The sequence below is a fragment of the Armigeres subalbatus genome, chromosome 1, assembly GCF_024139115.2.
Source record: "Armigeres subalbatus isolate Guangzhou_Male chromosome 1, GZ_Asu_2, whole genome shotgun sequence".
NCBI classification, from domain to species: Eukaryota; Metazoa; Arthropoda; class Insecta; order Diptera; family Culicidae; genus Armigeres; species Armigeres subalbatus.
Genome location: NC_085139.1, coordinates 250,367,666 through 250,385,592, shown reverse-complemented (window position 1 = coordinate 250,385,592; position 17,927 = coordinate 250,367,666). Strand labels below are relative to the sequence as shown.

General features: G+C 46.0%; 2 protein-coding genes across 3 annotated transcripts in view; one reads left to right on the top strand and one right to left on the bottom strand.

The window, feature by feature from the left end:
• Window positions 1-4,654: 4,654 nt before the first annotated feature.
• The window catches only part of LOC134212645 (heparan sulfate glucosamine 3-O-sulfotransferase 6), a 300,512-nt gene continuing 287,239 nt past the window's right edge, over window positions 4,655-17,927 (bottom strand). For both annotated transcript variants that reach the window (XM_062690676.1, XM_062690685.1), the window contains exon 4: window positions 4,655-6,008. In XM_062690676.1, the coding sequence (XP_062546660.1) occupies window positions 5,040-6,008 (969 nt within the window). In that variant the 3' untranslated portion in view covers window positions 4,655-5,039. The remainder of the gene's footprint in view (window positions 6,009-17,927) is intronic.
• On the top strand, window positions 11,732-17,388 carry LOC134212656 (trichohyalin-like; the record flags this gene model as incomplete). Its single annotated transcript, XM_062690697.1, is given in 3 exon segments — window positions 11,732-11,914; window positions 15,570-15,884; window positions 16,252-17,388. Coding segments are annotated over 3 exon segments (1,635 nt in total), but the record flags the coding sequence as incomplete, so codon positions are not given.

The following is a 17,927-nucleotide window of genomic DNA, read 5'->3' as shown; positions in this document are numbered from 1 at the left end:
AAATTCAACAAAGTGTTGTTTTGCGATTTTTTAAACCAAATACAATCATAGAAAAGAGTAGAGGTGAGCGGGATTGTGGTAGTAGCGGATTGTGTTAAAAGAATAATCGAAGATACGAAATGAAAGCATGGATTATTTGAATGAGATTTGAATTTCTAAATCGAAGCAATCGGCGTTCGAATAGTAGGCGCCCATTAGCACACGAATATGAGCTCGATTGACAGAACAAAACAAAGAATGAGACGATACTAATTCGAATATTAGGTACATCGTATATGTATCACTAGAGCTACTCATTCTTTCAGAGCATACTTGTGAGTACACTGCCCATGATAATTCAGATATTCGACGGATGTCCTAAGGATATTCGCTCGGCCACGACATGGCGCGGTTGGTAGCTGGCCATGATTCGAGGTATTTTTTTGTGTAAAAGAGAGAAAGTAGGAGGAGAAAAAAAAGAGATGAGAAATGCTCTCCGGTGGAAATATGATATAAAAAAAAGCAAAAAAAGGAAAAATGTGATGAAAGGATTTGAAAAATGCTCTCCGGTGGAAATAGACGGAGAAGCAAGAGTACAAGATGATCTAAAAAAAAAAATGAAAAAGAAAACAATTTGAACTTTGGTAGTGATGGACAGAGCACAAGAACAATAAAAAAAGAAGGTAGGAAACAGTTGGTCTTTGGCTGAGCTAGACGTAGAGCCACAAAAATAATATGAAAAGCAATGAAAAAGAACGATGGCTAAAGATTTTCTGATTTTGTAGTTTGATCGATGTTCCTGGGACTGGAAAACTAACATAATAGAGAATTGAAAATTTAACAAAGTGTTGTTTTGCGATTTTTTTAACACAATAGAATCATAGAAGAGAGTAGAGGTGAGCGGGATTGTGGTAGTAGCGGATTGTGTTAAAAGAATAATCGAAGATACGAAATGAAAGCATGGATTATTTGAATTAGGGATCCTATAATGAGAGATATGCAAATACTTTTCCAGACGATTTAGCAACGCTGTTACATTTGTTAGCAAACGCTTCCAGCACTTGTTGCAGCGTAAAATGTTGAAGCTTGTATATGACTTTGCATTTGATAACAATTTGGAATATGTTTGTCTGTCCACTAACAGTGTTTAAATAAGCATTATCACTAGAATAAAAGTGCAATACAAATAGGAGAAACACGATACATAAACTAGATTACTTCCACTCGCGAAAGTAAAACAAATTGTTTACTCGATGAAACTTTTCTTAAAATCTATCTCAATACCTTTCAACCTCGTCTCAATCTGCAACAATAACAACGTTCATTTGGCTCACGTTTTGACAGTTCTCAATGCTCGATTGGCTTACAATGGCCGCTTTCGCATATCTCTCATTATAGGATCCCTAATTTGAATGAGATTTGAATTTCTAAATCGAAGCAATCGGCGTTCGAATAGTAGGCGCCCATTAGCACACGAATATGAGCTCGATTGACAGAACAAAACAAAGAAAGAGACGATACTAATTCGAATATTAGGTACATCGTCTATGTATCACTAGAGCTACTCGTTCTGTCAGAGCATACATGTGAGTACACTGCCCATCATAATTCAGATATTCGACGGATGTCCTAAGGATATTCGCTCGGCCACGACACTGTCGATTGTGTTGGTTTGCGTGAGAGAGCTATCAGATTCGTCAAATCGTCGTTTGTATCTTTGTTTACAAAAGCAGATAAGTCGTTTTGAAAAATTTGTCTTGAACTGTTGCCTGCTGCCAAGCTGTGTGACTACTTCCGTCGGAACAATCACGCTAATCGCGGCGTACTGCCCAACTTAAGCTAAAGCTGGCAAAGGTTCATCGGCCACCCTTCGGAGAAACATCATTGACCTAACGTGGAGACAAGGCCAGTACATCGCTGCCGGCGACCGTAATGCCAAACATCAAGCCTGGGGCAACAGTCGCGGCAATCGAATCGGCACCATCTGGAGCAACGATATGGAGGCAGGCCACTTCACGATCCTGAGTCCGGATTCCCTCACTCGGCTGAGTCGGTCCGGCGCCCATTCGACAATCGACTTGTACATCACCAACATGAACGACCACATCTTGCAGCCAGTCATCTACCAGGAGCTCAGCTCGAATCACTATCCGCTGGTGGCGGAAGTGGGCTCCTCGGTTAATCGGCATCAGCTGTCCCGGCGAAACTATCATCGAGTCGACCGGGGCTGGATGCAAAGGTACTTGGACGCCAACGTCGACTACGAGGCACGGCTGGTAACACCTGAAGCAATTGATCGGCAGCAGCGTTCCGTCGAGGAGGCGATCTCGGTGGCCCGATAACAACATGTACCGACGGCTCGGCAGGTAAGCAACACCCTGAATATCGATACACTCACAAAAGATTTGAATCGATTGCGGAATGTCACTCGCAGGCAGCTTCAGCGTACCCATCCGTAAGCCTGGTAATTAAGGATCCTTCCTCCCCAAAAGTTATCGTCCCATGAGGGACTCTAAGTAAAACTGTGCACCATGGTCCGCCGGAAAAGGGGTTTGGTGTCAGGCCCTGCAAGCCAACCTTTAAAAAAACTTACGTAACGAATAATCAACAAGACAGTACGGACCGGAACAATCGGCGAACACCATTGCGACGAAAAGGGACTAGCGATTGGAATCTCGGTTCGTGGAACTGCAAATCTCTCAACTTCATCGGGAGCACACGCATGCTCTCCGATGTGCTCAAGGACCGTGGATTCGGCATCGTAGCGCTCCAGGAGGTTTGTTAGAAGGGATCAATGGTGTGAACGTTTTACGAGAGCTGCGGCAACACACACGAGCTGGGAACAGCTTTCATAGTGATGGGCAATATGCAAAGGCATGTGATCGGGTGGTGGCCGATCAATGAAAGAATGTGCAGGTTGAGGATCACAGACCGGATCTTCAACTTCAGCATAATAAACGTCCATACCACACACTTCGGAAGCAATGATGATGATAAGGACGCATTCTTTGTGTAACAATATTGAAATACTGGCAACACAGTGAGATAGAAACAAATCCTTTGAATGGCTTTCAGTAAAATATATTAAGCTCGTTTAGTGGAATGTATTAAACCGTCTAAGACGAATTAAGTACTGTCCATTTAATTCCACCAGTTAACTGGTGGAATTAAATGGACAGTACTTAATTCGTCTTAGACGGTTTAGCTTTCAGTGTTAATCGAGCGTTCGTGCAATCATAATCATAAGCACTATCATAAATCCGCATGTTTTATTGGCACTATTCCGACACTTCTTACATGGTGTCAGAAGTGGTGTGTGGTGGTTGCCCACGAATTAATTGCCGCGAACTTCGCGAGTGATTAAAAAAGTGTATTCTGTGTTAATTGCGGTTCACGCAAGCCTTGCGGCACATATCGATACGAGCGGCTTCGAGAAGCATCGAAAGTTCATCGATACAGTATCCATAAGGTTCATCGATCCGATTCGAGAAGAATCGAAAGTACATCGATCTAGTAAAGTGCGCGAAAAAGCTTCATCGGGACGATTGACTGTCAACTGTGGACGCGCCGTGGACTAAGACAAGGTGATGGACTTTCGTGCCTGTTGTTCAACATTGCGTTAGAAGGTGTCATGTGCAGAGCCGGGCGTAACAGCCGGGGTACGATTTTCAACAGATCCAGTCAATTTATTTGTTTCGCGGATGACATGGACATTGTCGGTCAGAACTGTACACTCGCCTGTAACGTGACGCAACAAAAGTTGGACTGGTGGTGAATGCATCAAAGACAAATTGCATGCTTGTGAGCGGTATCGAGTGCGACAGGGCCCGCCTGGCAAGCAGTGTTACGATAGACGGGGATACCTACGAGGTGGTTGAGGAATTCGTCTACCTTGGATCCTTGCTAACGGCTAATAACGAGGTCGCAAAAAAATGCAACCCAGGGCTGACGCCCACGTAGCGTTTTTTTCAAGCACACGCTTGACAAAACGCTACGTGGGCATCGGCCCTTAGATGTTCGGTACGAAATGTTGCAAATAGAATACGCACGTGTGAGGTTTATTCTGACTGTAGACAAGCGGGAGTCTCTTGAGACACCTTATGCCAATGATGACTGACGATACATTGCCCGATTGCTTTGATTGCTTCTAATGTGGCTATTACTTCTGGTTCGCATTAGGCCTACTTTGATGGTTTTGAAGCGATAGAATATTTGGTTTATGTAGTAAAGAGCAAGTGCTGTTTCATTGCCACACAGCACGGATTTACGGACAAACTGATGCGATGAGGCAAGGCGACGATGGATCGGAGAATGCTCGCAGTTTTTTTTGTTTCAGAAGGTTTCATTTGAAACGTGCGGATGGTTGACTTGTGAATTCAATGGATGTAGTTGCTCTATCAAGTCTGGATGGGGTTACGGGATAGGGGTGTGCTAAAAGATATTTTAGTTACTAGATAAAGATTGTCGCTTCGGTTCCCTTTGTTCTGCTGTCCGAAACATGTGTGGTACATACCTGTCAAATCGTATGGATTTTCCTTCTTTGACATTTAGCTCCCCTATCCTCGCCAGCAAAAGATGTTCCGGACAGCGACGACAGCGACAATCTTTATCTAGTAACTAAAATATCTTTTATGTGCTATTATTTCACCACGGCAATGAAACACTTTGATCAGATTTTGTTGAGGGTTTGATTTATTCAAAAGCACTACACTATCTTCGGATTCAGGAAGATTCTCATCACTATCCATTCATTTTGTAGAGTCTTGTGCGAAATTGTTTGTGTAATAATTACTTACCAATGTGCAAAATAAAATAGCACGATGTCCAATCATTTAATTTATCTATTCGACATTCATTTTCTTGGAAAGTTGTTGTCTTTATTCAGCTAATCGGTATAGATCAAATTAGGTTCAACCCTAATGTCTAATGACTGTGTATAGCTTTGATTTGGTTTAATTTCTTCGGCTTTATGTACAAAACTTCCCCTATTGAAACGAGGAATGATTTTTCCAATATTATCTTATTTACACCTAACTACTGGCGTTGGCAACGATTAGGTCTCAGGGCCACCCGAAGTTTATCCCCGTCAGTTGGTAGAACTTAAGATTGAACGGTCGGTAGAATTCCCGCAACCGATCGATGGCCTGCGGTTCTATTCTGGGGTGGTTCCGCCCCTTTGTTTTGCCAAGGCAATGCGGAGAGGATCGTTCCTCGGATTTCAGTAAGCACGGGAACCCCTTGGTGGAGTTGAAGTAAAAGTGCTTCTCGTTCACCACCCGCTTCAGACCGAGGAAGTCCTGAACACGACCGATCTCAACGGCTGGATCTGCGATCAATCGTTCGCCACTGATGAAAATGAGCTGTGATAGGGGGAAATATTCGAGCCACCGTTCCAAGTGTTTTGCGTAGACGCCGATCTTGACCGGTCCCCATGCGGTGTCTACGATTCCACCGGAGGTCCCATTGAGAAAGGCCAGTTCCTCGAACCGTTTCATATCTTTCTTTTTGCTGCGCGCTTGTGTGTAATCGGAAATGGCTCGAGTCACCGGGTCACGGACGACCACCAGCAGCTTGGTGCTCGGATTCATGTGGTAAACCCGTTTGGGCGCTTCCTTGGTGATAAAGTAGCTTGGAGTCTTCTCCATGGTGATCTGCCCCTCGATCGTCGGTGGCATGTGGTGCCGATACCAGTGCAGCCCCTTAGCGTAGTGGCGATCGAAGAAATGCACCTCGCACCCGGCGGCACGGACGTCCGGGTGCAGTCGGATGAACTCCAGCAGGGCTCGGGTTCCGCTCTTTTTGACGCCGATGATTAGTGCGTCCGGGAGATGGCGCGAAGGCCGTAGACCTTGCTGTCGTAGGAAGCGATACTTCGGGGAGCCATCGGAAGCGTTGACCAGGTTCTTGGAGTCGAAGCCGAAGCCATCACCGGTGAGGGGCACTATTCGGACAATCGAGCCGAGGATTTTGATCTGTGGGGCTTCGGTTTCCTCCGTGGGGGTCGTCATCGTGGTTAAGCTCGTGTGAGCCTGGAAAATGAGGAGGAAATCACGCTTTTAGAGATAGAATTACACATCTATTGTGATCAAAAAGTCGTTTGGCTCTTCTAATATGGAATGAGATAAATGATAAGATAAGTTAACATAAAAGAGGTGATAAACTGCCGTAATCTGAAAAAGTGACGTATACGCCATTTTCCAAAAATGGTGTTAACGAGTACTACTCATCGAGCTCTTTAACAGAAAAAAGGAAAACATGCATGTTGTAAAATGGCTGTTACGTCACTTTTCCAGATTACGGCAGTAAAACAATGTTTAAAAATCTTAATATTAAATTATGACAAAAGCAAAAGAACAACAAGGATAAAATAAAAAGTAGCGAATTGAATAAATTAAATAAGAAAAGTTATAAAATGGAAATTTTAGGAAAAAAAATGAATAATGTAAAAAAATGACACCGACTATTCAGATTTGGACGCGAAATATTTGGATTTCGACGCGGACTATTCGGATTCCGACACGAATTCTTCGCCCTCCAACCCGAAATCCGACGTAATTTTCGCATTTTGATTGACGTCTGACAAAAAATCTTCGGTGGAGTCTTCAGAATCCGACTCGGAATCTTTGGATTTCGACTCGAAATCTTCGTTACTCAAATTGTTCGGATTTCGAATTGATTCGGTCAGATTGAAATCCAACTCGAATTTTTAGAATTTCAAATCAAAATATTATAACTCTGGCTCAAATATTTTTCATATCAACGCGAAATATTGGTTTCTGACTCGGAATCTTCGGATTGCATTCCAGAACCATCAAACATGAAAACTCGGGAATCACGCCTCGACATCCGAAGAGTCAGCGTCAGCATCCAAAGATTTCGTGTCGGAATCTGAAGATTTAATTTACATGGATTATTCCGACACGGGACCTTCGGATCCCGACACGGAATCTTTGGATTCCGACACGCAATCTTTGGATTCCGACACACAATCTTCGGATTCCGTCTCAAAATATTCGGATTCGGTCAAGGAATCTTCGGATTCCGACACGGAATTGTTGGATTCCGACGCGAAATCTTTGGATTTCGACGCGGAATCTTCGAATTCCGACGCGGAATTTTTGGATTCCGACACAGGAACTTTGGATTCCAACACGGAATGTTTCTATTCCAACACGGAATGCTTGTATTCCGAGACGGAATCTTCGGATTCCGAGACGGAATCTTCGGATTCCGAGACGGAATCTTCGGATTCCGAGACGGAATCTTCGGATTCCGAGACGGAATCTTCGGATTCCGAGACGGAATCTTCGGATTCCGAGACGGAATCTTCGGATTCCGAGACGGAATCTTCGGATTCCGAGACGGAATCTTCGGATTCCGAGACGGAATATTCCAGTTCCGAGACGGAATCTTCGGATTCCGAGACGGAATCTTCGGATTCCGAGACGGAATCTTCGGATTCCGAGACGGAATCTTCGGATTCCGAGACGGAATCTTCGGATTCCGAGACGGAATCTTCGGATTCCGAGACGGAATCTTCGGATTCCGAGACGGAATCTTCGGATTCCGAGACGGAATCTTCGGATTCCGAGACGGAATCTTCGGATTCCGAGACGGAATCTTCGGATTCCGAGACGGAATCTTCGGATTCCGAGACGGAATCTTCGGATTCCGAGACGGAATCTTCGGATTCCGAGACGGAATCTTCGGATTCCGAGACGGAATCTTCGGATTCCGAGACGGAATCTTTGGATTCCGAGACGGAATCTTCGGATTCCGAGACGGACGGAATCTTCGGATTCCGAGACGGACGGAATCTTCGGATTCCGAGACGGACGGAATCTTCGGATTCCGAGACGGACGGAATCTTCGGATTCCGAGACGGACGGAATCTTCGGATTCCGAGACGGAATCTTCGGATTCCGAGACGGAATCTTCGGATTCCGAGACGGAATCTTCGGATTCCGAGACGGAATCTTCGGATTCCGACGCGGAATCTTCGAATTCCGACGCGGAATCTTCGAATTCCGACGCGGAATTTTTGGATTCCGACATGGAATGCTTGTATTCCGAGACGGAATCTTCGGATTCCGAGACGGAATCTTCGGATTCCGAGACGGAATCTTCGGATTCCGAGACGGAATCTTCGGATTCCGAGACGGAATCTTCGGATTCCGAGACGGAATCTTCGGATTCCGAGACGGAATCTTCGGAGACGGAATCTTCGGATTCCGAGACGAAATCTTCGGAGACGGAATCTTCGGATTCCGAGACGGAATCTTCGGATTCCGAGACGGAATCTTCGGATTCCGAGACGGAATCTTCGGATTCCGAGACGGAATCTTCGGATTCCGAGACGGAATCTTCGGATTCCGAGACGGAATCTTCGGATTCCGAGACGGAATCTTCGGATTCCGAAACGGAATCTTCGGATTCCGAAACGGAATCTTCGGATTCCGAAACGGAATCTTCGGATTCCGAAACGGAATCTTCGGATTCCGAAACGGAATCTTCGGATTCCGAAACGGAATCTTCGGATTCCGAAACGGAATCTTCGGATTCCGAAACGGAATCTTCGGATTCCGACACGGAATTTTCCGATTCCGAAACGGAATCTTCGGATTCCAACACGGAATTTGCGTATTCCGAAACGGAATCTTCGGACTCCAAAACGGAGTCTTCGGACTCCGAGACGGAGTCTTCGGACTCCAAAACGGAATCTTCGGACTCCGAGACGGAGTCTTCGGACTCGAAACGGAATCTTCGGACTCCAAAACGGAGTCTTCGGACTCCAAAACGGAATCTTCGGACTCCAAAACGGAATCTTCGGATTCCGACATGGAATCTTTGGATTCCGACACGGAATCTTCGGATTCCGACACGGAATCTTCGGATTCCGACACGGAATCTTCGGATTCCGACACGGAATCTTCGGATTCCGACACGGAATCTTCGGATTCCGACACGGAATCTTCGGATTCCAACACGGAATCTTCGGATTTTTGGATTCTTCGGACTCCGACACGGAATCTTCGGACTCCGACACGGAATCTTCGGACTCCGACACAGAATCTTCGGATTCCGACACGGAATCTTCGGATTTCGACACGGAATCTTCGGATTCCGACACGGAATCTTCGGATTCCGACACGGAATCTTCGGATTCCAATACGGAATCTTCAGATTCCGACACAGAATCTTCGGATCCCGACACGGAATCTTTGGATTCCGACATGGAATCTTCGTATTCCGACACGGAATCTTCGGATTCCGACTTAAGTCCTTCGGATTCCGACTTAAGTCCTTCGGATTCCGACACGAAATCTTCGGATTCCGACACGGAATCTTCGGATTCCGACACGGAATCTTCGGATTCCGACACGGAATCTTCGGATTCCGAAACGGAATCTTCGGATTTCGACACGGAATCTTCGGATTCCGAGACGGAATCTTCGGATTCCAACACGGAATCTTCGGATTCCGACACGAAATCTTCGGATTCCGACACGGAATCGTCGGATTCCGACACGGAATCTTCGGATTCCAACATGGAATCTTCTAATTCCGAAACGGAATCTTCGGTTTCCGACACAAAATCTTCGGATTCCGACACGGAATCTTCCGACTCCGACACGGAATCTTCGGATTCCAACACGGAATCTTTGGATTCCAACTCGGAATCTTCGGATTCCGACACGGAATTCTCTAATTCCGACACGGAATCTTCGGTTTCCGACACGGAATCTTTAGAATCCGGCACGGAATTTCGGGATTCCGATACGGAATCTTCGGATTCCGACACGGAATCTTCTAATTCCGACACGGAATCTTCTAATTCCGACACGGAATCTTCTAATTCCGACCAGGAGCAGGAATCTTCGGTTTCCTACACGGAATCTTAGGATTCCGACACGGAATTTTGAGATTCCGACACGGAATCTTCGGATTCCAACACGGAATCTTCGGATTTCAACACGGAATCTTCGGATTCCAACACGGAATCTTCGGATTTTTGGATTCTTTGGACTCCGACACGGAATCTTCGGACTCCGACACGGAATCTTCGGACTCCGACACGGAATCTTCGGACTCCGACACGGAATCTTCGGATTCCGACACGGAATCTTCGGATTCCGACACGGAATCTTCGGATTCCGACACGGAATCTTCGGATTCCGACACGGAATCTTCGGATCCCGACACGGAATCTTTGAATTCTGACATGGAATCTTCGTATTCCGACTTAAGTCCTTCGGATTCCGACTTAAGTCCTTCGGATTCCGACTTAAGTCCTTCGGATTCCGACACGAAATCTTCGGATTCCGACACGAAATCTCCGGATTCCGACACGGAATTTTCGGATTCCGACACGGAATCTTCGGATTCCGACATGGAATCTTCGTATTCCGACTTAAGTCCTTCGGATTCCGACTTAAGTCCTTCGGATTCCGACTTAAGTCCTTCGGATTCCGACACGAAATCTTCGGATTCCGACACGAAATCTCCGGATTCCGACACGGAATTTTCGGATTCCGACACGGAATCTTCGGATTCCGACACGGAATCTTCGGATTCCGACACGAAATCTTCGGATTCCGACACGGAATCGTCGGATTCCGACACGGAATCTTCGGATTCCGACACGGAATCTTCGGATTCCGGCATGGAATCTTCGGATTCCGACACGGAATCTTCGGATTCCGACACAGAATCTTCTAATTCCGACACAAAATCTTCTAATTCCGACACGGAATCTTCTAATTCCGACCAGGAATCTTCGGTTTCCTACACGGAATCTTAGGATTCCGACACGGAATTTTGGGATTCCGACACGGAATCTTCGGATTCCGACACGGAATCTTCGGATTCCGACACGGAATCTTCGGATTCCGACACGGAATCTTCGGATTCCGACACGGAATCTTCGGATTCCGACACGGAATCTTCGGATTCCGACACGGAATCTTCGGATTCCGACACGGAATCTTCGGATTCCGACACGGAATCTTCGGATTCCGACACGGAATCTTCGGATTCCGACACGGAATCTTCGGATTCCGACACGGAATCTTCGGATTCCGACACGGAATCTTCGGATTCCGACACGGAATCTTCGGATTCCGACACGGAATCTTCGGATTCCGACACGGAATCTTCGGATTCCGACACGGAATCTTCGGATTCCGACACGGAATCTTCGGATTCCGACACGGAATCTTCGGATTCCGACACGGAATCTTCGGATTCCGACACGGAATCTTCGGATTCCGACACGGAATCTTCGGATTCCGACACGGAATCTTCGGATTCCGACACGGAATCTTCGGATTCCGACACGGAATCTTCGTATTCCGACACGAAATCTTTGGATTCCGACATGGAATTTTCGTATTCCAACACGGAATTTTCGGATTCCAGCATGGAATCTTCGGATTCCGACACGGAATTTTCCGATTTCGACACGGAATCATCGGATTCCGAGACGTAATCTTCGGATGCCGACACAGAATTTTGGAGATTGCGATACGGATTCTTTGGATTCCGACACGGATTCTGCAGATTCTGACACAGAATCCTCGGAAAAGGAGAAAGAAGGACGAAGGAAGAAAGAAGAAGGAAGGAGGAAGAAGGAAGAAGGAAGGAGGAAGAAGGAAGAAGGAAGAAGGAAGAAGGAAGAAGGAAGAAGGAAGAAGGAAGAAGGAAGAAGGAAGGAGGAAGAAGGAAGAAGGAAGAAGGAAGAAGGAAGAAGGAAGAAGGAAGAAGGAAGGAAGAAGAAAGAAGGAAGAAGGAAGAAGGAAGAAGGAAGAAGGAAGAAGGAAGAAGGAAGAAGAAAGAAGGAAGAAGGAAGGAAGAAGAAAGAAGGAAGAAGGAAGAAGGAAGAAGGAAGAAGGAAGAAGAAAGAAGGAAGAAGGAAGAAGGAAGAAGGAAGAAGGAAGTCTTCGGACTCCAAAACGGAATCTTCGGACTCCAAAACGGAGTCTTCGGACTCCGACACGAAATCTTTGGATTCCGACACGAAATCTTCGGATTCCGACATGGAATCTTCGGATTCCGACACGGAATCTTCGGTTTCCGACACGGAATCTTCGGATTCCGACACAGAATTTTGGGATTCCGACACGGAATCCTCGGATTCCAGCACGGAATCTTCGGATTTTTGGATTCTTCGGACTCCGACACGGATTCATCGGACTCCGACACGGAATCATCGGACTCCGACACGGAATCTTCGGACTCCGACACGGAATCTTCGGACTCCGACACAGAATCTTCGGATTTCGACACGGAATCTTCGGATTCCGACACGGAATCTTCGGATTCCAATACGGAATCTCCGTATTCCGACACGGAATATTCGGATCCCGACACGGAATTTTTGGATTCCGACATGGAATCTTCGTATTCCGACACGGAATCTTCGGATTCCGACTTAAGTCCTTCGGATTCCGACTTAAGTCCTTCGGATTCCGACACGAAATCTTCGGATTCCGACACGAAATTTTCGGATTCCGACACGGAATTTTCGGATTCCGACTCGGAATTTTCGATTTCCAACACGGAATCTTCGGATTCCGACACGGAATCTTCGGATTCCGACACGGAATCTTCGGATTCCGACACGGAATCTTCGGATTCCGACACGAAATCTTCGGATTCCGACACGGAATCTTCGGATTCCGACACGGAATCTTCGGATTCCAACATGGAATCTTCTAATTCCGAAACGGAATCTTCGGTTTCCGACACAAAATCTTCGGATTCCGACACGGAATCTTCCGACTCCGACACGGAATCTTCGGATTCCAACTCGGAATCTTCGGATTCCGTCACGGAATCTTCGGATTCCGACACGGAATCTTCTAATTCCGACACGGAATCTTCGGTTTCCGACACGGAATCTTTAGAATCCGGCACGGAATTTCGGGATTCCGATACGGAATCTTCGGATTCCGACACGGAATCTTCGGATTCCGACACGGAATCTTCTAATTCCGATACGGAATCTTCTAATTCCGATACGGAATCTTCGGTTTCCGACACGGAATCTTCGGATTCCGAAGAAGGAAGAAGGAAGAAAGAAGAAGGAAGAAGGAAGGAAGAAGAAAGAAGGAAGAAGGAAGAAGGAAGAAGGAAGAAGGAAGAAGAAAGAAGGAAGAAGGAAGAAGGAAGAAGGAAGAAGGAAGTCTTCGGACTCCAAAACGGAATCTTCGGACTCCAAAACGGAATCTTCGGACTCCGACACGAAATCTTTGGATTCCGACACGAAATCTTCGGATTCCGACATGGAATCTTCGGATTCCGACACGGAATCTTCGGATTCCGACACGGAATCTTCGGATTCCGAGACGGAATCTTCGGATTCCGAGACGGAATCTTCGGATTCCGAGACGGAATCTTCGGATTTTTGGATTCTTCGTACTCCGACACGGAATCATCGGACTCCGACACGGAATCTTCGGACTCCGACACGGAATCTTCGGACTCCGACATGGAATCTTCGGATTCCGACACGGAATCTTTGGATTTCGACACGGAAGCTTCCGACATGGGATCTTTGGATTCCGGCACGGAATCTTCGGATTCCGACACGGAATATTCGGATCCCGACACGGAATTTTTGGATTCCGACACGGAATCTTCGTATTCCGACACGGAATCTTCGGATTCCGACTTAAGTCCTTCGGATTCCGACTTAAGTCCTTCGGATTCCGACACGGAATCTTCGGATTCCGACACGGAATTTTCGGATTCCGACACGGAATCTTCGGATTCCGACACGGAATCTTCGGATTCCGACACGAAATCTTCGGATTTCGACACGGAATCTTCGGATTCCGAGACGGAATCTTCGGATTCCGACGCGGAATCTTCGGATTCCGACACGAAATCTTCGGATTCCGACACGGAATCGTCGGATTCCGACACGGAATCTTCGGATTCCAACATGGAATCTTCTAATTCCGAAACGGAATCTTCGGTTTCCGACACAAAATCTTCGGATTCCGACACGGAATCTTCCGACTCCGACACGGAATCTTCGGATTCCAACTCGGAATCTTCGGATTCCGTCACGGAATCTTCGGATTCCGACACGGAATCTTCTAATTCCGACACGGAATCTTCGGTTTCCGACACGGAATCTTTAGAATCCGGCACGGAATTTCGGGATTCCGATACGGAATCTTTGGATTCCGATACGGAATCTTCGGATTCCGACACGGAATCTTCTAATTCCGACACGGAATCTTCTAATTCCGACACGGAATCTTCGGTTTCCGACACGGAATCTTCGGTTTCCTACACGGAATCTTAGGATTCCGACACGGAATTTTGGGATTCCGACACGGAATCTTCGGATTCCAACACGGAATCTTCGGATTTTTGGATTCTTTGGATTTCGACACGGAATCTTCGGATTCCGACACAGAATATTCGAATTCCGTCACGGAATCTTCGGACTCCGACATGGAATCTTCAGAGACCAACACGGAATCTTCGGATTCCGACACGGAATCTTCGGATTCCGACATGGAATCTTCGGATTCCGACACGGAATCTTCGGATTCCGACACGGAATCTTCGGATTCCGACACGGAATCTTTGAATTCCGACATGGAATCTTCGTATTCCGACTTAAGTCCTTCGGATTCCGACTTAAGTCCTTCGGATTCCGACTTAAGTCCTTCGGATTCCGACACGGAATCTTCGGATTCCGACGCAAGTCCTTCGGATTCCGACACGGAATCTTCGGATTCCGACACGGAATCTTCGGATTCCGACACGGAATCTTCGGATTCCGACACGGAATCTTCGGATTCCGACACGGAATCGTCGGATTCCGACACGGAATCTTCGGATTCTGGCACGGAATTCTCGGATTCCGGCACGAAATCTTCGGATTCCGACACGGAATCTTCGGATTCCGACACGGAATCTTCGGATTCCGACACGGAATCTTCGGATTCCGACACGGAATCTTCGGATTCCGACACGGAATCTTCGGATTCCGACACGGAATCTTCGGATTCCGACACGGAATCTTCGGATTCCGACACGGAATCTTCGGATTCCGACACGGAATCTTCGGATTCCGACACGGAATCTTCGGATTCCGACACGGAATCTTCGGATTCCGACACGGAATCTTCGGATTCCGACACGGAATCTTCGGATTCCGACACGGAATCTTCGGATTCCGACACGGAATCTTCGGATTCCGACACGAAATCTTCGGATTCCGACATGGAATCTTCGGGTTCCAACACGGAATTTTCCGATTCCGAAACGGAATCTTCGGATTTCGACACGGAATCATCGGATTCCGAGACGTAATCTTCGGATGCCGACACAGAATTTTGGGATTGCGATACGGATTCTTTGGATTCCGACACGGAATCTGCAGATTCTGACACAGAATCCTCAGAAAAGGAGAAAGAAGATGGAAAGAAGAAGGAAGAAGGAAGAAGGAAGAAAGAAGAAGGAAGGAGGAAGGAGGAAGAAGGAAGAAGGAAGGAGGAAGAAGGAACAAGGAAGGAGGAAGAAGGAAGAAGGAAGGAGGAAGAAGGAAGAAGGAAGAAGGAAGAAGGAAGAAAGAAGAAGGAAGAAGGAAGGAAGAAGAAAGAAGGAAGAAGGAAGAAGGAAGAAGGAAGAAGGAAGAAGGAAGAAGGAAGAAGGAAGAAGGAAGAAGGAAGAAAGAAGAAGGAAGAAGGAAGGAAGAAGAAAGAAGGAAGAAGGAAGAAGGAAGAAGGAAGAAGGAAGAAGAAAGAAGGAAGAAGGAAGAAGGAAGAAGGAAGAAGGAAGAAGGAAGAAGGAAGAAAGAAGAAGGAAGAAGGAAGAAGGAAGAAGGAAGAAGGAAGAAGGCAGAAGGAAGAAGGAAGAAGGAAGAAGGAAGAAGGGAGAAGGAAGTCGGAAGAAGAAAGATGGAAGAAGAAAGGAGGAAGAAGGAAGAAGGCAGAAGGAAGAAGGAAGAAGGAAGAAGGAAGAAGGAAGAAGGAAGAAGGAAGAAGGAAGAAGGAAGAAGGAAGAAGGAAGAAGGAAGAAGAAAGAAGGAAGAAGGAAGAAGGAAGAAGGAAGAAGGAAGAAGGAAGAAGGAAGAAGGAAGAAGGAAGACGGAAGAAGGAAGTAGGTAGAATGAAGGCAGAGAAGGAATAAGGGTGAAGGAAGACGGAAGAAGAAAGAAGGAAGAAGGAAGGAGGATGAAGAAGGAGGAAGAAGGAAAAAGGAAAAAGAAAGAAGGAAGAAGAAAAAGGGGAAAAGGAAGACGGAAGAAAGAAGAAGGAAGAAGGAAGAAGGAAGAAGGAAGAAGGAAGAAGGAAGAAGGAAGAAGGAAGAAGGAAGAAGGAAGAAGGAAGAAGGAAGAAGGAAGCAGGAAGAAGGAAGAAGGAAGAAGGAAGAAGGAAGAAGGAAGAAGGAAGAAGGAAGAAGGAAGAAGGAAGGAGGAAGAAGGAAGAAGGAAGAAGGAAGAAGGAAGAAGGAAGAAGGAAGAAGGAAGAAGGAAGAAGGAAGAAGAAAGAAGGAAGAAGAAAGGAGGAAGAAGGAAGAAGGAAGAAGGAAGAAGGAAGAAGGAAGAAGAAAGAAAGAAGAAGGAAGAAGGAAGAAGGAAGAAGGAAGAAGGAAGAAGGAAGAAGGAAGAAGGAAGAAGAAAGAAGGAAGAAGGAAGAAAGAAGAAGGAAGAAGGAAGAAGAAAGAAGGAAGAAGGAAGAAGGAAGAAGGAAGAAGGAAGAAGGAAGAAGGAAGAAGGAAGAAGGAAGAAGGAAGAAGGAAGAAGGAAGAAGGAAGAAGGAAGAAGGGAGAAGGAAGACGGAAGAAGAAAGAAGGAAGAAGAAAGGAGGAAGAAGGAAGAAGGAAGAAGGAAGAAGGAAGAAGGAAGAAGAAAGAAAGAAGAAGGAAGAAGGAAGAAGGAAGAAGGAAGAAGGAAGAAGGAAGAAGGAAGAAGAAAGAAGGAAGAAAGAAGAAGGAAGAAAGAAGAAGGAAGAAGGAAGAAGGAAGAAGGAAGAAGGAAGAAGGAAGAAAGAAGAAGGAAGAAGGAAGAAGGAAGAAGGAAGAAGGAAGAAGGAAGAAGGAAGAAGGAAGAAGGAAGAAGGAAGAAGGAAGAAGGAATAAGGAAGAAGGAAGACGGAAGAAGCAAGAAGGGAGAAGGAAGACGGAAGAAGAAAGAAGGAAGAAGGAAGAAGGAAGAAAAAAGAAGGAAGAAGGAAGAATGAAGAAGAAAGAAGGAAGAAGGAAGACGGAAGAAGCAAGAAGGGAGAAGGAAGAAGGAAGAAGAAAGAAGGAAGAAGGAAGGAGGAAGAAGGAAGACGGAAGAAGTAAGAAGGGAGAAGGAAGACGGAAGAAGAAAGAAGGAAGAAGGAAGAAGGAAGAAGGAAGAAGCAAGAAGGGAGAAGGAAGAAGGAAGAAGAAAGAAGGAAGAAGGAAGAAGGAAGAAAAAAGAAGGAAGAAGGAAGAATGAAGAAGAAAGAAGGAAGAAGGAAAACGGAAGAAGGAAGAAGGAAGAAGGAAGAAGGAAGAAGGAAGAAAGAAGAATGAAGAAGGAAGAAGGAAGAAGGGAGAAGGAAGTCGGAAGAAGAAAGAAGGAAGAAGGAAAGAGGATGAAGGAAGAAGTAAGAAGGAAGACAGAAGAAGGAAGAAAGAAGACGGAAGAAGGAAGAAGGTAGAAGGAAGGCAGAGAAGGAAGCAGGAGGAAGAAAGAGGAGGAAAAAAGAAGGAAGAAGGTAGAGTGAAAGAAAAATAATGAAGAAAGATGAAAATGTGAAAAGAAGAAAGAAGTAAGAATGAATAAAGAAGAAGGAAGAAGGCAGAGGGAAGGAGAAAAAAGAAGATGGAAGAAGGAAAAAAAGAAGAAAAGGAAGAAATAAGGAAGATGTAGAAAGGAAGAAGGAAGAGGGAAGAAGGCAGAAGGAAGACGAAAGTAAGAAGAAGGACGAAGGAAGAAGGATGAAGGAAGAAGA